Here is a 21264-nt window from a genome sequence, read left to right as displayed (position 1 = left end):
GAAAGTGAAAATATCCACGCCATTTAAATCGAAAGGTTTGTAGGTGATCCGTCAGGGCCCGGGCTCTTATTCTTCGTAAGAACGAAGAAGAAAAGCCAGGGCCCCTTATCCCCTCACCACGTGAAGGAACCTACTTCGAGGGGCGATGTTGGACAACCACTCTTTTCAAACAATAGCCAGCATGGTTCCACAAACGGAAGTGGACCTGTTCGCCACATACTAGAATCACACACTCCTAATATATGTGTCTCCATACCTGGACAGTCAAGCAACAGCAAGAGAAGCCTTCCTTAAGATTGGAACATGGGGAGGACAATATCTTTTTCTTCCAGTGTCCCAGATTTTAAAAGTTTTGAGCAAACTTCTAACCTTCATAGGAACAGTGTACTTAATAGCCCGCAAATTGGCCAAACAGGCATGGGTTCCTACTACCTCAACAATGAACAAAAAGACCAATTCCATTAGTGTCCGCTGTTCTATCCCAGACAGTAGGAGGGAAAGTCTCTTACACATCCTCCTTTCTGAGCCGAGACCTTCATGTATAGATTTTTTAAATATATCTATCGTGATAATTACTCACCAAACATTGCTAGGTACCTAATGCAAAAATTACAGACATCATCTATCCGACATTATCAGTCCGTATGGAAGATATGGTTAGATTATGTCCATACTGAGAGCCCAGTTGAGATTCCTATAGAAACACTATTTTTCTTATATACCATTTTGATGATAAATGCCTTGCAGTTACAACAGGCTGCATTAACGGAACCCTTGCTTTAGGATTTGGGATTGACTCCAGTATAGAAGTTGTCACTTCCTTTCTGCAGTCTTTTGCTCTACAAAGGCCCACTCCCGAAAGGCTTCCAATTACTTGGTCCCTGAACAAGGTGCTTAGACTTCTATCAATCCCTCAATTCAGTGGATCCAATACAACCACAATGCACATGCTACAAAAGGTGATCTTCTTGATTGCATTAGCATCAGGAGCTCGTACAGTATTTCTGGATCGGGTCCCGTGTCAGCCGGTGAAAAAGTCCATTCAGCACTTATTTCTAGGTAATCCGTTGCTAGATACCAGAGAAAGCTAAATGAAATGCTGGAGTTACTACCCCCAGAGCGAGCTCCATTAGATGGAGTCGTGTATGGAAAAGGGTGAACTAAAAACACGGAACCTTATCCTATAGAGATCCCCAAGTCAAAAGTCCCACAGAGAGGTGCCATTACAAACCCATGCACCACTCGGACAGTATACAAATCACCGCTAGCCGCATTCCATTTCAGCAAGCACCTACGGTCACACGTGTTTTTCGTTGTGCTTTTTATTTTGTGCTTATTTGCATCATTATGGCATCCGCAAGGTCTTTCTTCATCAAAGTTGAGTACCAGTGTTAAGTTTTTATTTGAGGCGATTGAGGCTCCATATTTCCCTTTAGTCTAGTAATTAAGAGGATTTATAACGCCCGTCTCGATCTCCTCTCGCGGCCTCATGTGACCTCCATGCGGGGTTCGCGGTCTTGGGTCGCCTTGTTTTTCGATCTTTTTCACTGTTCCTCTTCATGTTTAGGATATTTTTCCTATTCGTGACATCTAATTAGTGATTTTGATTGATTAACTTTTGTGTCCTTTTGCTTCGAGAGTGAAGGCTGTCGTTTAGGCTTCGGGCTACCCCCTCGGGCCTATTTGCCTCTTATCATTTCCTTAACATGCCTTGTTTTTGCCCTTCACTTCTCTTAGCTTCTGGGAATTTTATTTTTGTTGGTACTGTTAAGATTATTTGTTTAATCCTTGCCCTTGTGTTCGGATGCATTTGATATTTGTTGATTATTATGGATATTTCTTTTGTTAGAGGGTGGCCATTTCCCTTCACGTCCACATCGGGTTGGGTATGGTCCTCCTCTGATATTCGTTTTATTAGTTTTTTATCCATTTATCATGGGTTGGTTGTTAGCTTTAGTATTACCTTTTCTGGGGCGTTAGGCTATTGGCCCCCCTTTTTTCTATGAAAAAAGGGGGGGGGGATGGTCGATCATTCGTTTTCGTCCACATGTCCATCATTGTGTTTTGTGTACGTTTTTCCAATATGGCGCTCTCCTAAGTTTTGGCTGGGGTCTTTTCATCTTATGTTTTCCCTTCCCCTGTTTCGGCTTTTAACGTAGGCTAATAAGCTGAAATAGCGAGGGATGTCGCGTAGCTTCCCTCTCCTTGTTTCGGCTTTTCCCTTAGGCTAATAAGCCTCTTGATTAAGCTGGGATAGCGAGGGACATCACGTAGCCTACCCTAGTTTTGTCATTTCTTAAGGTTAGTTTCCAGCTATTGGTTATGTCGACACACCCTTACCCCTCCCCCCTCCCGAGTGCTCTCTCTCCCCTTGATTTGTTTTCAATCTTGTTAACTTATCAAGGCTTGGGAGCATTCCTATCCTTTTAGCCTATAGCCTGTGTCCCCTTCCTCTGCATTGTTTGGCCTGCCCTTGGTACGGTCTCTGACTTTACCAGCCTATAACCCCTCCAGGGACTGCTGGTGGCCGGGGGAGCTTCCCCCTCTCCCGTCCACCATCTTTGGCCTTCTTTGCCCCCCCCACCCCACCCCCCCTTCTGACCATGGAGGTTGTTCCTCTCCCTCTCCTGCTTCTCTCGCTCTTGCTGGGTAGCTATCTCAGTCAGCGAGTGGACGTGAGGACCCGGAGCGCCCGGATTGTGCATTCCCACTCTCTGGTCGCTTCTTTACGGTTCTTCCTCCTGGTCTATTCATCCCTCCCTTCCTTACGTCATCTCCGGCGTGTCGTTTAATAAGACGACACTCCGATTTAGTCCTATTCTCGTGGCCAGTTAGTGTTTTCCACCTGACTGTCTTCGTGTCCGGACCTTTGACGTTTCCTTCCTTTAGCTAACCACTGTCCGCTTTTCTGTTATTCGAGGCGCATTCCTTGCTTCCCGCTCCGGCGGTTCTAGTGTTTACCGGTCTTCCGTTATCGCTAGTCTCAGAATTTCATTCTCAGTTGCCGGGAATGCGCTTACTCCGGACAGTTTTAACCTTCCCATTTTATTTTGTATCCGTCACATACTTTTAAGGCATGTTACTCCGGCTAGTTCCGGTATATTTATTATGTTTATTTTGTATGAGATTTTATTTTAATCCGGTTGCCTTCCGGATCATTCCGGCAGGTTTCACGGTTTTAATATATATACTGATGTGTTGCTCTGGCACACTACTCCGGCACCTTACACGGTGTACTCATAATCTCATACTTTTACAGGTGGTGCGCTGCCAAGAACAGGGTTGCTCCGCAGCCCTCCACCAGGCCAACGGCCACGAAGTTTGTAGATCCCACTCCGGGTGTGCGGTCCACGTAGGGGATCTCATTGTTTGGCACCCTGACGGATGTGATGTTTGCTACGCTCTTTACGAGCAAGCTATTGATGATTCGGTAGGTTGTCATGCATCTTTCCTTTTTAGCCAAACTGTATTTTATACGAATTACCGATTTTCCCCCCCTTCGGTAAACCGCAATAATGTTTTTCTTCCGGCAGGCTGACTGCAAGTCTTGCGATGCTTCGCTCCAGGCCCTTAAAGTCTGGGTTAGCGGCTTTGGACGCAACGTAGGAGCTGGCAATCCCTATATACTCTCGAAGGACATTTGCAATGTCCTTTTTCCCGGCGCTTGGATCACAGCTTCAGTCACCGACGATGTTGCTGCTCCGTTGATTGCCGGGATTCGGGAGTTGACCCAGCCCTCTCCAGACGATTCGGCCTTGAGCGGTGGCGTTTCTGAAGACGCGGCGGATCTTGACCTCGGCCTTGAATCTCCGAACATTGTCCCGGAGCATCAAGCAGGTAAGGGGGTAAGTGAGGCAGGTTCTTCACTGTTTAGCTCTCCTTCTTCCACCGCTTCCTCCTTTAAAGGTTTCTCTAAATCCTCATACCTTACGGACGGGTCTGGATCTATTGTCCCTAAGGTGAAGTCTGTGAGGAAGGAAACCTTACCTACTCCAGCAGGTCGATCTGAGGTCCCTCTGGCGGCGGCACGGGCGGCGAGCCCCGTTCCGTCGACGAGTACAACCTCCCCCTCCGGGATACAAGCAGAGTCTCAGTCGCGGCAAGTGGTTCCCCCTCCTCCTGCCTTTGATACGGACTCTTTCGTCGAACTTCTCCTTGAGAGAATCGACGCGAGGGTCGACAGCAAGCTTTCTGGTCTTGCCAATTCTTTTCAATCTCTTTCGGAAAAGGTGGAGTCACAACAGGAATTCATCCAAGGACTGGCCGATAGCGGACCTCGTTCTAGGTCTCATTCTGTTCCTGACCCTTCCACTCTCCCTCCCTTCGATCTGGGGAATCCTTGGCGTCTGGCCCTTTATGCTCCCGAGCACGAAGGTACTCTCACCATAGAGGGTTTGGGCACAAGGAGGGTGGAGGAGTTGGAATTCTATCCTCCAGACCTGACATCCCCCTACACAGGTTTTGCCAGGCTGAAGGGGGAGGTTTGGAACAGGTCTGATAAAGTCCCTAAGGAGACCGTTATCTATCCTAGGGACCAAGCCCAGTCGTCTTTGATGAGGACACTTACGGAGTGGCAAGCGGAGAACACTAAGCTCACACCAGCCAAGGGAGTGTTCACTATGTTCACTTTAGGTGATATTCTCCTTCCTCCTTGTACTTCGAAAGTGGCCTCTCTGACTAGTCAGGCTTGCTTAGAAGGTAAACCCCTCCCTCATCTCCGGGAGACGGACCCAACATCTCTCGTCTTTCCCGGGGGCACCGAGTTCTGGAAGGGAGCCCCTAATACGTTTACGGTGACTCGGCTTGACCCAGACTGCGCTTCTGACCTGTTCAGTGAGCAGCTCCCTAAGATCCCGGAGTCGCTCCTGAAAGCAGAGGCTGATAGTAAGGATAGGCTCGCCAGGTCTTTGAACTCTTTGACTTTAGCAGAAGCAACTTCTTTGGTCTATAGGGAAGATTCTTTGTTCCAGGTCTTGACGAAATCTCTCTTGGCGAGTTTTCAACAAGACCTGTTTGACTTTATGACTGCCCGACTGGCCTGCCAGAAGCATATCTTTTCGGCAGCCACAGTTCGGCATGAACCGAATAAGCTTCTGAAGAGTTCTATCTGGGGAGCTAATCTTTTCCCCCAAGAAGCAGTTGACGCAGTCTTATCTGAGGCGGCTAGGGTCAATCAGAGTCTCCGTTCTCGTTGGGGTCTGCCCTATAAACGGAAGCAGTCTGATCTTGCCGGGCCTTCCCCAAAGTCCGGCAAGAAATTTAAGAATTTCAAACGCCTCCCAGCTCAGTCCTTCGTCCAGGTTCCCTTACAGGATCAACCTTCAACCTCTTCCTCCCAACCTCCGCCTCAGTATGTCCTGGTGAACCCGTCACATCAGTCTCTTGCTGCCCCCTCCTACGTCTCCTCCCCGGCTTTCAATGCTTCATATGAAAGCCAGGGGAAATTTCGCTTTGGCCAGTCAACCAGAGGCAACAGGCCCCGAGGCTATGTTAGGGGAAGAGGAGCCCCCCGCTCCTCTCCCAGGAACAGAGGAGGTAGAGGCTCCAGAGGGAGGAAGCAAACACAGGACCGATGACATACATCCTGTGGGCGGGAGGCTGTACCATTTTCGGGCCCGGTGGACCTTCTGTCCCTGGGCTCAGAGTATAGTTTCCAAGGGCCTAGGTTGGAGTTGGATCGACGGTCCCCCTCCACCAGTCAAGTTTTATCAGACACCGACCAAGGATCTCGAGGACTTTGTGGAAGATCTTTTGCAGAAACAGGCCATAAGGAAAGTGAGGACATTGAAGTTCCAAGGCAGGCTCTTCAGTGTTCCCAAGAAAGGTTCCGACAAGCAGAGAGTAATTCTGGACTTGTCCCGTCTGAATTCCTACATTCGTTGCGACAAGTTTCGGATGCTTACAGTCTCCCAAGTTCGGACCCTACTGCCCCGTGGAGCCGTAACCACCTCTTTAGATCTTTCCAACGCCTATTATCACGTCCCGGTTGCGAGAAGGTTCTCCCCCTTTCTGGGGTTCAGGCTCGGAAGGCAAGCATATTCCTTTAAGGTGATGCCTTTCGGCCTCAACATAGCCCCAAGGATTTTCACCAAGTTGACAGACACGGTCGTACAACAACTCCGGTCTCAAGGAATAACGCTGGCCGCGTATCTAGACGACTGGATCATCTGGGCATCCAGTGTCGAGGAGTGCCGGAGGGTTACATCCGTGGTGGTCGGCTTTCTGGAATCTTTGGGCTTTCGTGTAAACAGGGAGAAGTCCCGCCTGGTTCCGAACAGTTGTTTTCAGTGGCTAGGAATCCAGTGGGATCTGAATGCTCACAAGCTCTCTCTTCCTCCTCCCAAGAGGAAAGAGATAGCCAGAGCAACCAGACAGTTCCTCAAGTCCAAACGAGCCTCTCGGCGGGCCCAAGAAAGAGTCTTGGGCTCCCTTCAGTTCGCTTCAGTGACAGATCTGTTGCTGAAGACAAAACTGAAAGATATCAACAGAGTGTGGCGGAGTCGAGCAAATATCAGCCTCAGAGACAAGGTGTCTCTGATTCCTCCCATCTTGAAGAAGAGACTCCGGCCTTGGTTGACTGTCAAGAGCCTGTCCAAGTCAGTTCCCCTGCAATTTCCTCCTCCGGCGTTGGTTATCCACACAGACGCCTCCCTAAGCGGGTGGGGAAGATATTCTCAACACCAAGAAGTGCAGGGGACTTGGTCCCCCCATGTTCCGCCAGTTCCACATAAACGTTCTGGAAGCCATGGCAGTCTTCCTTACCTTAAAGAAGCTTCTTCCCCCCAAGAAGATTCATATAAGGCTGGTTCTGGACAGCGCCACGATAGTCCACTGCATAAACAGGGGAGGTTCAAAATCCAGCCGGATCAACCAGGTAATGATTGCACTTTTCTCCTTGGCGTGCAAGAACAAGTGGCACCTATCTGCCACTCATCTTGCAGGGGTCCGGAACGTCGTGGCGGATTCTCTTTCGAGGACAACTCCCCTCGAGTCGGAGTGGTCCCTAGACAAGGTCTCGTTCAATTGGATCTGCAACCAAGTTCCGGGCCTGGAGGTAGATTTGTTCGCAACCAAGCTCAACAACAAGCTTCCTCATTACGTAGCTCCCAACCTGGACCCTCAAGCTCTTTCCACTGATGCAATGTCATTGGATTGGAACAGGTGGAAGAAGATTTATCTGTTCCCTCCAGTAAACTTGTTGTTAAAGGTCCTTCACAAGCTCAGGACATTCAAGGGTCAAGTAGCTCTAGTGGCTCCCTACTGGCCAAAGAGCAACTGGTTTCCACTTCTGCTGGAACTGAAACTTCACCACATCCAAATCCCCAGTCCGAAACTAACACAAGTAGTACAAACTCAGACTGTGTCAGCTTCCTCAAAAATTCAAAATGCCCTGGCTTTGTGGACTTTATGAAATTTGCGGCTCAAAGGGATGCTAATGTTGATCCTGTCAATACCATGTTCTTGGAATCAGATAAGCGGGTCTCTACTCTTCGGCAATACGACTCAGCAGTTAAGAAGCTAGCACTCTTTTTGAAAGAATCTGAGGCTACAGTAATGACCATAAATTTGGCAATCTCCTTTTTTAGGTCACTGTTTGAGAAGGGTTTAGCCTCCAGTACTGTTACTACAGTCAAGTCGGCTTTACGGAAAGTATTTTTGTACGGTTTCAAAATTGACCTCACAGATCCTTACTTTTCTTCCATCCCTAAGGCCTGTGCTCGCCTGAGACCAGTAATCCGTCCACATACGGTTTCCTGGTTCTTGAATGACGTGTTGAAGTTAGCCTCAGATATCGATAATCAGTCTTGTCCCTACCTTTCCTTATTGAGGAAAACGTTGTTCTTAGTTAGCCTAGCTTCGGGTGCTAGAATTTCAGAGCTGTCTGCTCTCTCTAGGGAATCCAACCATGTCGACTTCCTTCCATCAGGGGAGGTTTTGCTGATTCCTCACCCTAAATTCTTAGCCAAAAATGAAGATCCGCAGAATAGGTGGTCGCCTTGGAAAATTCTCCCCCTTCCTCAAGACCTGTCCCTGTGTCCAGTTCATACATTGAGGGCTTATTTAGACAGGTCCTCTCACATCTCATCTGGGCCTCTCTTTATCAGGGAAGGGGGTAATATCTCTATGTCTGCTATTAGACAGCAAATCCTTTACTTCATCAAGCAGGCTAATTCTGACTCAGTCCCTAGAGTTCACGATATTAGAGCTGTGGCCACCTCTATTAACTACTTCCATTACATGAATTTCGCGGATCTTACCAAATACACTGGGTGGAAGTCACCCTTGGTTTTCAAACGTCACTATTTGAAATCCTTAGAAGCTCTTAAATTCTCAGCAGTCGCGGCAGGGAACGTTGTCCCTCCCTCTAGTACCCTTTCGGATTCCTAGTCAATTCTTCCTCCACTGCCTCAGTTATCCCCTTACAGTCATTTCAGTCAGGCGTGCCTTGACTTTATTACCTGACCGTGTTATCTGTATATTTGTCTAAATGACACATTTATGTTATAATGTTTTCAATTTGTATAGTTATTTTAAGTATATTTTTTATATTGTCATGTTAACTTTAAGCTCCCATCAGTTACATTTGTACATTACTTGTTATTATTGCTAGCAATTAAAATTTTTGGTGGACCTTTGGTCTTCTGTTCCCCTTAGAATTATTATCTCTTTAGTTTAAGAATGATATTTATTTCTCTGTTAATTTTTCACCGGCTGACACGGGACCCGATCCAGAAAAGGGATTTTGACAAAGTAAAAATCTATTTCTGGAGAGGGGACCGTGTCACCCGGTGACCCACCTCTATCATATGTTGTCTCCCCCCCCATAGTAAACATCATTCTGGTGGGGTGTTGCTTTCATGGAATGCGGCTAGCGGTGATTTGTATACTGTCCGTGAGTGGTGCATGGGTTTGTAACGGCACCTCTCTGTGGGACTTTTGACTTGGGGATCTCTATAGGATAAGGTTCCGTGTTTTTTAGTTCACCCTTTTCCATATACGACTCCATCTAATGGAGCTCGCTCTGGGGGTAGTAACCCCAGCATTTCATTTAGCTTTCTCTGGTATCTAGCAACGGATTACCTAGAAATAAGTGCTGAATGGACTTTTTCACCGGGTGACACGGTCCCCTCTCCAGAAATAGATTTTTCCTTCGTCAAAATCCCTTTAGTGAACTGGGCTCTCTTAGATGGGGACAATGCATCACACAAATAGCTGACCATCAATTATTATTGTTCCCTGGCCCATCATTCCTGGTCAAGAATATGGGTACTTTTAAGAAGGAAATCCATCCTTATAAGAAAACTCAATTTAGCAGACAAGACATGCCCAGTTCAAGCACTTAAGTTTTACCTAGAAATCACAGCAAACATCCACAAGGTCCTATTTTCCTACACCCTAACACAAACTAACCACTCTCCCTACAAAGGCTGAGAATGATTGTAGTGTTTCTCATTTAAAAGGCAAATCCACACTCTTTCCATAGGTCACATGATGTTAAGAAAGTAAGTACGTCTTTGGCCTTCTTCAGAAATGTCTCTTCTGAAGAGGTCTCCAAATGTACAGGGTGGTCATCAGTTAAATTACTGCCACATGCTCAAACAAATTCAACTACATTGTGTATCAGTAGGTGGCATGGTTAGTCTTAACCCCTAGGTGCTGCGGCAGAAAACCAGGGGTCTTATTGACAGTGAGAATGCTACGCTGGGAGAGGGGCAACAGTACTGCAACCAAACCCAGCATGCTTAGGTAAGCCACTGAAGAACCACATCCTAAAACGTAAGTTTGTGTATAGTTTCTTTTCCTTGGTATCAAAACCTTTCAAAACCTGAAGAGTATTTGGAATAAAGAATGGGACTTGAAATCTGTGGCTTGACCTTGGACCAGAAATGTTATTTCCTTTGGGGTGTTGGGATTAAAAAGTGAGAGCTTAAGCCTTTTTCGTCACCTGTCAATTTCTTTGTAAAGCTCCTTGAGGACGAAATGAGCGAGTACGCTATAAAAAAACAGCTTTTGACGTAGGAAAACCCTATTTTTGGTAGTTGCTGTTGAGTCCTCAAAACCCTCCCACTTCCCTGGCAAAAAGGCATGGGATTTGGGAAAGGGATCAACCTGCATTGACCAACAGAAAGTAATGGCTCCTTGGTCTTTTAACGGCCTGGTTGTAAACAAGAGGGCAGATGTGCATGCACAATGGTCACTTCTCTTTCTTGTATGTTCTTTTGACATTGGAAAACTGGGTTCAGCTTCGCAGAAGATAAGGGAAAGTGCCCTCTTATCTTTGAGTCCATTATATACTCCATGATGTGTTATAATGTTAATCATTACGACACAATACCTGGCCAACAGACCAACTAGAAGAGAATCCTTTGATATTAGTTTGGTCACCATGGAGCTCTGGTAGACCATGGAAGGTAATTCCTTGAGAACTCAACAGCAACTACCAAAAATAGGTTTTTCCTACATTAAAACCTGCTTTTCAACAATGTTATAATGGCTTCATGTTAGGCCATTCACCTAGTCTATATAGTACCAACAATAATGATATTAATAAGAAAATAATAAACTAAAACAAAATATTTTTCATTTAAAACCTAATATCTATCAAATATAGGCGGTTCCCAGTTATCGGCAGGGGTTTCGTTCCGACAGCTTGACAATAAGCGAAAATCGCCGATAACCAAAAATCAGCAAATTTCAGTGCTTATCGGCGCCAAGAACCAGAGATCAGCACCTCTGTTAGGTATGTGTCGGCGCTAGTACCTGATTATTGGTGCTGATAAGTAAAATCGGCACATATCAGCACCAAAAATCGCAGATTTTCGTCACTAGACAAGCGCCATAAAACCAGATCGCTGATAACCTAGCCCACCGACAACTGGGGACTGTCTGTTTCGCATCCATTCACTTGGCTACACACAAAACAATTCATTCAATCTCTCTCCCACCAAAACAGATGGGGGAGGGGCTTCTCCCCCTTGCCACTCAATCAACTCCCTTCCAATCCTCTCCCTAATCCCTAAACACTGTGAGGCCATTTCTGGAGCTTCCCTGCCTTTGTAGGGAAGGTTAAGCATAAAAAAATGAGAGTGGGGATTTTACATCAAAAAAGAAAAAATAGAGTTGGGCATATATAATACTGTTCTTTTTCCATCTAAAAAGGTCTCTCATTTTCCTGTTGTGCTTAGCTTTAAGCAATTAACTCCAAATCAAGGGAGGGAAATGTGTACCAATTCCTGCTAGTTTAATAACAAAAATAACATTTTTATCATAACAACAATAACTTTCCTATAAATATTAATTAAAACCTTTTATTTATACAAATACAAGGGCCATAAAATAATTCACGGAAAGTGTTGTGGTACTACTGTCATACAACCATCTGCATCATTACTTCAAATACCCTCATACTACCTGATCTTTGTGCAGGTGAATGGCATCCTGTTTAATGAACTTTTCTCACCACTATATCCTTGTGCCTTTCAGGTTGCCCCTTCTAGCTAAAATCAATGTGTTTGGGTCCGTTTGGGATTTTCTAACTGAATGGGACAAAATTACTGGTATCTAATGGAACTGTCAACCTAATTATGTGCTAAATTATTAATATCAATAGACCAATTGGCAGTTCATGCATAGTCATCTTGAAGATGTAAAAAAAAAAAAAAAAAGGGATTATGACTAAGGAAAAATCTATTTCTGGGTGAAGGCCTGTGTCGCTCAGTGAAATGTCCCTATACAGCACACATTTCTAGGTATAAGTATTGCTAGATATACCAGAGAAAAAAGCCAATAGGATGCCAGAGTTACTACCTCTGGTTCGATACATCCTTATAGGATGTCGGTATGTCATCTAGGAGCGAGTGGAGGCCACTACCACAGACACTTAACCCAATAGACTCCTCCTCTCCAAAACCCCTCTGCCTAAGAGGTGCCGATACAACGGTCCCACCACCGCTACTACTAATTCTACCCATAATGCACCATCCCGAAATAGCACCCAAGCTTTTTGGCTAGTTCAGGGTGGGAAATATAGAGAGGGAAGGGTTCACTGAGCGACACAGGCCTTCACCCAGAAATAGATTTTTCCTTCGTCAAAATCCCTTTTCTGGGCTTGCCCTGTGTCGCTGAGTGAAATAGTAAGCAGAGAATGACCAAAGAAGCTTGTAAACTTAAAAGGATTAATTGTATTAAGGAGAAAATAAAAATTTATTTTAAATATGCTTTTTACTAATCCAAAATAGCGAATATAAATATAAATATGTACAAAAGGGCTATAACTGTCTTAATTAATGCAAAAACAATGTAGTTACAATATTAAGATTAATAAGTAAACTAGTAACCATCACCTAGAATAACGAGATTTGGTGAAAACTTAACAACAAAGGTGATAAAACAAAGCCAGGAATGGATTGTGAAGCAACCCAAACTCAGACAACAAGATAGGAAGGACGGGAGTACAAGCGAGGCAGGTAGGTGAGAGGTACCAATTGGTAGGGCAAATAAAATACAATACAATTACATATTACAAATAACAAATTACAAATAATAAAATAATATAATATTAGGCTGACTCTGGGGAAACAATGTTCCCTGCAGCGACAGCAGAAAACTTCAGAGCCTCCAAGGATTTAAGGTAGTGACGTTTAAAGACTCTAGGGGATTTCCAGCCTGTATATTTCTTAATTTCCTCAAAATTCATATGTTGGAAATAATTAACTGAGGTGGCTACAGCTCGGATATCATGGACTTGGGGGATTGAATCCGGATTGGCTTGTTTAATAAAATAAAGTATTTGTTGTCTAATGCCATTCAAGGAGATGGTTCCACCATTTTCTCTAACAAAAAGTGGACCTGAAGACCTCTGAGAGGTCCTTTCCAGGTAGGCTTTTAATGTAACCACCGGACATAGAGAGGGATCTTCTGGAAGGGGTATTATCTTCCAGGGAGACCACCTAATTAGAGGGTCTTCATTCTTAGCTAAAAACATTTGATCTGGAGAGAGTAGCACCTCTCCTGATGGGAGGAAATCTACATGATTCGACTCTCTAGAAAGGGCTGATAGTTCAGAGATTCTAGCTCCTGAAGCCAGGCTAATTAAAAACAAAGTTTTTCTAAGAAGAGTTGAATAAGGGCAAGATTCATTATTTGTGTCTGAGGCTAATTTTAAAACATCATTTAAAAACCAAGAAACCGTTCTAGGACGGGTTGTTGGTCTAAGACGGGCACAAGCTTTAGGAATAGATGAAAAATATGAGTCCGTCAGATCAATATTAAATCCCCATAGGAATACTTTCTTTAAGGCAGATTTAGTTGTAGTAATGGTACTAGCTGCCAGACCTTTGTCAAAAAGGGCTTTAAAAAATGAGATCGTAAGATTTGTAGTCATAGTATGAACGTCTAACTCTTTCAGAAAGTTAGCAAGTTTTTTAACTGCTGAATCATACTGACGAAGAGTAGACTCTCTCTTATCTGATTCCAAAAACATTGTGTTTTGAAGATCAACATTAGCATTTTTCTGAGCCGTAAACTTCATGAAATCCATAAAGTTAGGGCATTCAGCATTCCTGAGGAAGCTGACACAGTCTGAGTTTGTACTACTTGGGTTAACATTGGATGAGGAATTTGCAAGGCTCTGAGTTTCAGCTCTAACAGAAGGGGAAACCAATTGCTCTTCAGCCAGTTGGGGGCTACTAAGGCTATTTGACCTTTGAATGACCTGAGTTTGTGTAAAACTTTCCACAGAAGATTTACTGGAGGAAACAGATAGACTTTCTTCCATCTGTTCCAGTCTATTGACATTGCGTCTGTAGCGTAAGCCCGAGGGTCCAGGTTCGGAGCTATATAACATGGGAGTTTGTGATTTGATTCCGTGGCAAACAGGTCCACCTGAAGCCCTGGAATCTGTTGGCAAATCCAATTGAAGGATTTCTTGTCCAGAGACCATTCCGATTCCAGGGGAGTCGTTCTTGACAGAGAATCTGCAATCACGTTCCTCACTCCTGACAGATGTGTGGCTGACAAGTGCCAATGGTTTTTCATTGCTAATAAAAAGATTGCTATCATTACATGATTTATGTGACTTGTCTTGGAACCTCCCCTGTTCAGACAATGAACTATCACTGCACTGTCCAGAACTAATCTGACATGTATGTTCCTGGCCGGACGTAAGCGTTTCAGAGTCAAGAAAACTGCCATTGCTTCCAGAATGTTTATGTGGAAGTGACGAAAGTGGCTCAACCAGAGTCCTTGAACCTTTTTGTATTGTGAGTAACCCCCCCAACCGGTCAGAGATGCGTCAGTGTGGACAATCAGGGCTGGAGGGGGAAATTGTAATGGAATCGATTTGGAAAGACTTTTGGCCGTTGTCCAGGGGCGAAGTCTTTTCTTTAAGATTGGAGGTATGAGGGAGACTTTGTCTCTGAATTTGCAATTGGCTCGGCTCCGCCACACTCGATTTATGTCCTTCAGTTTTGCTTTGAGGAGAAGGTCTGTTACTGACGCAAACTGAAGGGAACCCAGGATTCTTTCTTGAGTGCGACGAGAGGCTCGTTTGCACTTGAGAAACTGTCTTGTTGCTTTGGCTATCTCTTTGCATTTTGCTGGGGGAATTGAAAGTTTGTGGGTGCTTAAGTCCCACTGAATGCCCACCCACTGAAATTTGGCCGCCAGGGTTAGACGAGATTTCTTTGTGTTTATATGAAAACCCAAATACTCTAGGAACTGAATGACTAACTTGGTCGACTTCCGACATTCGGAGTCGCTGGAAGCCCAGATTAGCCAATCGTCCAGATAAGCCACGACCTTGATGCCTTGAGATCTCAGTTCCTGCACCACGGCTTCTCCCAATTTGGTGAAGATCCTGGGTGCTATGTTTAGTCCGAAAGGCATTACTCTGAACGAGTAAGCCTGTCTTCCCAGTCTGAACCCCAGATAAGGGGAGAAGTTTCTTGCTATTGGAACATGATAATACGCACCTGTAAGATCTATAGAGGTGGTGACGGCCCCACAGGGAAGTAAGGTCCGTACCTGAGAGACGGTCAACATATGGAACCTGTCGCATTGAATGTAAGAGTTTAGAGTTGATAGGTCTAAAATCACTCTTCTCTTGTCTGAGTCTTTCTTTGGCACGCTGAAAAAGCGTCCTTGAAATTTTAGATGTCTGACTTTCTTTATTGTCTTCTTTAAAAGAAGGTCTTCTGCATAGTCTAACAGATCCGGTGTTGGAGTCTGATAGAACCTGACAAGTGGAGGGGGTCCCCCTACCCAACTCCACCCTAGGCCCTTTGAAATAATACTGTGGGCCCATGGACTGAATGTCCAATGGTCCCTGAAGAGGCGCAATCTCCCACCTACCTGGGGAGGCTCATTTAGTCGAGGGCTTACTGTCTCTGGCTCCTCTTGAGCCTCTACCTCGAGATTGGAGCCTGGGACCGGGTCTAGATCTGAAGCTTCCCCTACCTCTATTGCCCCTGAACTGGCGGTAGCTCTGAAAAGTCTGAGACTCATAGGTAGGGTTAAAGGCCGGAGAGACATAGGTTGTTGAACCAGCGGGATGGTGAGCCGGTTGGTTCAGTAAAACATAGTGTGGATGTCCTTTGGAGATGGAAGGCTGGGCAATTTGGCCAACTGGAACTGCCTGAACAATTGTCTGGGTCTGGGGTGCCTTGTAAGGATGGAACCTCCTAGTTCTCTTCCTGCCTTTGGGTTGGGGCCCCGAAAACTCTGACGACTTCCTCTTAAAGGGGAGTTCCCAACAGATCCGGAGATTTTGATTGGCCCTTGAGGCCTCACTGATCACCAAGTTGACCATGTCCTTGGGAAATAGGTTGGTCCCCCAGACAGAGGATTTTATGAGCTTGTTCGGCTCGTGACGGATGGTAGCGTCAGCCAGAACAAATTTTCGGCAGTTCCTCCTTGCCACTATGAAGTCAAACAAATCACTCTGGAAAGAGGCCAGAAGTGATTTGGTCAGGATCCTGAACAGAGGTTCATCCTTATATACAGCAGACATCAACTCCGCCGAGGTGACGGAATTGATAGACCTGCTGAGACGGCACCTAGCCTCATACTCAGCTTTAATCAAGGACTCCGGAAGCCTGGGTAATTGCTCACTGAAAAGATTCGAAGCGCACTCCGAATCTAGCTTACCCACTGTAAAGGTTTCCGGAGCTCCAGTCCAGCATTCCAAGTCTGCTGGGAAGAGAAGAGAGGTAGGCTCCGTCTCACGAAGCTGTGGCATAGGCTTCTCCTCTGTTCCGGCCTGAAGGGTTAACTCCGCCACTTTAGAGGTGCAGGGAGTTGGGACATCCTCATTTACGGTGAACATCGTAAATCGACCTTTATGAGGGGTCAATCTAGTGTTCAAACACTCCCAGTCAGATAGGATCCTAACCCATGCCGACTGCGCTTGGTCCCTAGGAAAGATCACTGTTTCTTTGGGAACCTTATCTTCCCTTACCAGGGCTTCCTTGGAAAGCCGAGCATACCCCGGGAAGGGAAAAACAAGATCTGCCGGGAAGAACTCATAATCTTCCACAGGGCGGGTGCCACAACCTTCGATGGTTAATTTACCATTAGCGAAGGGGGCATTAAAAGCAAGACGCCAAGGGTTACAATCCTCATAAGCTGGCAGCTTAGAGGCGTCTGGGATGGCATAGGTCTGTTGCTGAACCGGACCTGAACTAACCAGTCTGGCCAGCGACTCCTCTTGTGCCTTTAATCTCTCCGCCAAGGACTGAACATACTTCCCTGATGACTCAAAGCTCGAGACAAGATCGCGAGACATTGCCTCGAACTGAGAAGAGACCTGTTCAGAAAGCATCCTCATCATTGACTCCGCGAAAGCTTCAGGGTCAAAGTCAGGTTTTTTAGACCTGCTCGACTTTGTTCTCGACCCCTTAGAAGGGGGAGTAGCTTTCTGGGTGGAAGTCAAAGGTTTGGGAGTCAATGATACCTTGGCGGAGCTAGTTACAGATGGGGTTTTCGGGGGTTTAGACAACTTAGGTAGAGTCTTCGTCTTCATAGAGGACTTCACCTTGGGGATCACCAACCCCGAACGGGTCCCCAAGGTGGAGCTCTTAGAGAATCCTTGAAAGGATGAAGACGAAGACGCAGGTGAACTGAAAGACAATGGATTAACTGGTCTACCTGCCTCACTTACATCCCTACCTTCCTCTAGGTCGATGGCCACTGGTTCGACGTCTAGGTTGATGTTGACCACTTCCTCGGCCACTTCACCACACAGCTCCTGATCTTCTGGTGAGACCTGGGTCTCAAGCCTAATCTTGTTGATCAGGGGTTCTGCTACTTCGGGGGCTACGGCTGCAGAGGCCCTAGCATTAGGGTATAAGATATTGCAGATATCCTCTGCCAGCACATAAGGACGCCCCTGACCAACGTTGCGACCAAAGCCGCCAACCCAGATCTTCAGTGTCGCCAGAGACGAAGCTTGACGGGACCGAGGGACCTGTTAATCGAATACCATGTCAATAAAAGGGATTGACAAAGATATTAACTTATGTCAAATATAAACAAAACTGTTTGAAATAACCGTGTTAAATACAATTGAAGGTTAACGTACCGAATCATCAACCACATCTGAATAGAGTGCGTAGCACACGTCGCAGCCGTCTGGGTGCCAGACGAGGTGGTCGTCGACCTCGACTGCACAACCAGCATGCGACCTGCATGCTACGTGGCCACAGGGTTGCTGCAAGTAGGCGTTACAGCCTGGTTCCTGGCAATGCACCACCTACAATAAAAAATTGATACATGAGTATCTAAAATAGGCGGCGGAACGGCTAAACTAGTAAAACTTAAAGTAAAAATATTCCTCTCCAAGCCGGAGTTGAGAACTGTGGATACGGAGGAACTCTCCAATGGAATCCTAAACAGGTGGGCCAAACCTGAGTCAGATCACGCCGGAAAGCAATTCCGGTGACGCTGGAGCATCACGAAAATTAACCATACACACAGAAATCAACAACCAGGGAGGACTAGTCGCTGGAGCGAAGGTTCGGGATGAATCACCGAACACCGATCACAGAAACTACAGAAATAATAACAACAGTAATATAAACAATATTCATTCCGGCTCCTCTACAATTCCGCCGTAAACAAAGCAACGACGCTCAAGCAAAAGTCTTATTAAGAACTAAAGCGAGCTAACGATAGCTGCCGGAACGAGTCCAGATGACGGAACGGTAGGGAAGCAGGAGCAGAAAACAAAATTACAATTACTACTAACAAAATTCATCACAGCTCCTCTTCAATTCCGCCGTAAACAAAAGGCAACGACGCTCAAGCTAAAGTTTCTACTAGAAGCTAAAGCGAGCTAACGATAGCCGCCGGAACAAGTCCAGATGGCGGAACGGGGAAGAAGCGGGAGTGAAGCATGGCGACAACAACAGGTCAGGTGCCTAGGCACCTTCCACGAAGTGTCATCTCAACCGAAGGGGCAAATGAGCTAAGCTCTAAAATGCCCCAAAGGGAAAGCCAAGACAATAGAGACTGATATAAAAGGGGGTGAGAAAATAAGGCGAAAAAATAAACATTGTTTCTATCGCCTAGCCTAACCTCCTGAAGACATCTCCTGGATATGTAGGCTAGGGCTCGCCAAAATAACGAACGAGAAAGAACGCTAGCGCCAAACCCCACCTTCCGAGATTGAAGAATCAACTGGTCAGGGAGGAAGGGCCTGCACTCAAACTCGAACGAAGGCCACCCAAAAAAACCGTACCTACTCAGGCCTATAAGCCAAAAAAGGAAGGAAGACTGGGGCCAACTTAGCCTACCTTCCAAGAATCGGCAAAGCCAAACTGGTCAGGTAGGCTAACAAACACCACCCAAAACAGACTCAAGAACTGATACATAATTAAATGAAATGGTATAATAACACATTTAACAAATGTACCTACATAAAGCATATAAAGGAAAGCTAGGCTAGGCCCAACTTTCAACTTCTAAGATATAATAATAATAGCCGATCGCGTCAGATCGAGCAAAAATTGAAACTATCATTAAAAGAACGTAGTAATTTAATATTCAATCGTCTTGGACGAAAGAAGGCATTCAGATAATAAGGCTGTGGGTAGCCGCCACGAACGAACACGAAATGGCGGCCCCCAGCCGATCAGGCGTAAATAATAAACGGGACTTATATAACCCGATCGAGTCCCAAAACATTCAAAATTGAATACTCAACTTGGAAGAAGATGCGCCTTGATCAACTGAAGCCATCAGGTAAAGTGAAATAATCCGTAAAGGAAAATAAAGATGCAAATCTAGCACCACAAAAAATCAACGTGTTGTTTATAGAGCGTGCTATAAGTGGATGGTGCATTATGGGTAGAATTAGTAGTAGCGGTGGTGGGACCGTTGTATCGGCACCTCTTAGGCAGAGGGGTTTTGGAGAGGAGGAGTCTATTGGGTTAAGTGTCTGTGGTAGTGGCCTCCACTCGCTCCTAGATGACATACCGACATCCTATAAGGATATATCGAACCAGAGGTAGTAACTCTGGCATCCTATTGGCTTTTTTCTCTGGTATATCTAGCAATACTTATACCTAGAAATGTGTGCTGTATAGGGACATTTCACTCAGCGACACAGGGCAAGCCCAGAAAAGAAATTGGAAGTTGTTCCACTGTTTCTTCCACACAGCAGTTTGTATTTTTTTACTGACTAATATCAGGTAGCTGAGAGAATGAGAGAAAAAGCAACCTTATTTATCTAGTGTATATGTATAAAAAGTGGTATTGATAGATTTTTTTATTAACTGATAAAACTACCTCAAATACTGAGAATAAGTCCTAAAACTGACACGAAATAAGCAGAGAATATTGAAAGTGCAAAAGATGACATTATGAGGGCCTGATCACTCATGGAAGTTTCTCAAAATGTATAACATTGTTAAAAGAAGGGTAAATCTATTTCTCTGAGCATCAATTAATGACTAACATTTAGCTTGAAAATACCCGTAAGGTTAAGTGTATGTCTGTTGTTTATTTCAAGAGCCATATGAAAAATTAAACATTCAATAATGTGGGTACTGTACTTACTTTGATGACCCTCTACTATTTGCTGGAGTAGGTGCTGGTCTTTTCCTTGATGGCTGCAATTGCTGCTTTACCAGATCACCTAATTTCCCCTGTTCAGTTAGCATAGCCAAAAATGTTATAATAAACTGATCATAGTTGTGAGTTCTTCTGCTATCGTCTACCTGGTAATACAAAATGGGAAAAAATAACAGCTAGATATATGAAAATGTAATTTTTCACAAACAAAATGGATTTTTCCAATACAACATTTTTACATAGCCATTTGTGCATCTACCATAATCCTCATACACTCCACACTTGGAAGAAGGAAAGATCTTCCACTTCCAGTAGGTCAGTATATAATTTACATATACAGTTCTACATCTTTGAGAGGCATATCTCTCACTGCTTATCATGTTTGATTTGCTACCAGAGAATCTAGGGACTGAAGGAAGCCCAATTAAGGTAAAAAAAAAAAAAAGTTTTAATACTAAAAAATAAACTAATTTTCAAAATATATTTCTTTAATCACAAACCCATTAATTCTACATACTATGAATATTCATTTAGGTGGAGAGAAGCTTGAGTCTCTCAGCATTCTTTGACCTGCAGGAAGTTCAAAAGAAGTAATAGAAAATTTGACTGCAGTTAAATGGCCATGGCAAAGGAAAGAGCAATTGATTCCCAATTCTTGGCATGGGAAGCTGAAGATCACTGAATATTCAAAAGAAGTGAAGACCTCTAAACATACTGGTTTTGAGCTGAATCTGAAAGACAGCTTTAACATAATGGTTCATATGGAGTTAGTCAGAACAAGCAACAGATCCCAATGAAGAAGCTTGACTGTTCTTACTAGAAATTCCTTTTTGAAATATTGTAGAAGTTTTATACAGTTAGATAAAGATAAGATGGTGTACTACAGTTAAAAGATGTGACCTAAAGCTGCCTTGTACCCTATGATGCCAGAAACTGTTCTGTTGAAATAAAAGAGGAAAAGTCTAATAAACTGGGAAAAGATGCTTCAAAAGGATTAATTCTTCTCCCACTGCCCAAACACACAATCATCTCCACTTCAATTGGTAAAGGTGGCCTGTAGGTTTCCTGCACAGTCTAGTGAATGCCTTAACTACTACCTTCATTGAAAAACCTCTTGTGATACGACCTCACTTGATAACTTCCAAGCATGTAACTTGACCAAGTCAAATTTCTGATGTCAGCACCAATATGGTC

General features: G+C 44.8%; 1 protein-coding gene across 2 annotated transcripts in view; it reads right to left on the bottom strand.

Annotated features, from left to right (window-relative positions):
* The window catches only part of calypso (ubiquitin carboxyl-terminal hydrolase calypso), a 523758-nt gene that overhangs the window by 43211 nt on the left and 459283 nt on the right, over positions 1-21264 (bottom strand). For both annotated transcript variants that reach the window (XM_067101808.1, XM_067101809.1), the window contains one exon: positions 20056-20216. In XM_067101808.1, the coding sequence (XP_066957909.1) occupies positions 20056-20216 (161 nt within the window). The remainder of the gene's footprint in view (positions 1-20055; positions 20217-21264) is intronic.

The sequence above is a fragment of the Macrobrachium rosenbergii genome, chromosome 58, assembly GCF_040412425.1.
Source record: "Macrobrachium rosenbergii isolate ZJJX-2024 chromosome 58, ASM4041242v1, whole genome shotgun sequence".
NCBI lineage: Eukaryota > Metazoa > Arthropoda > Malacostraca > Decapoda > Palaemonidae > Macrobrachium > Macrobrachium rosenbergii.
Note: the sequence above shows the minus strand (reverse complement) of the source record. Positions and strands in the feature narration are given on the sequence as shown.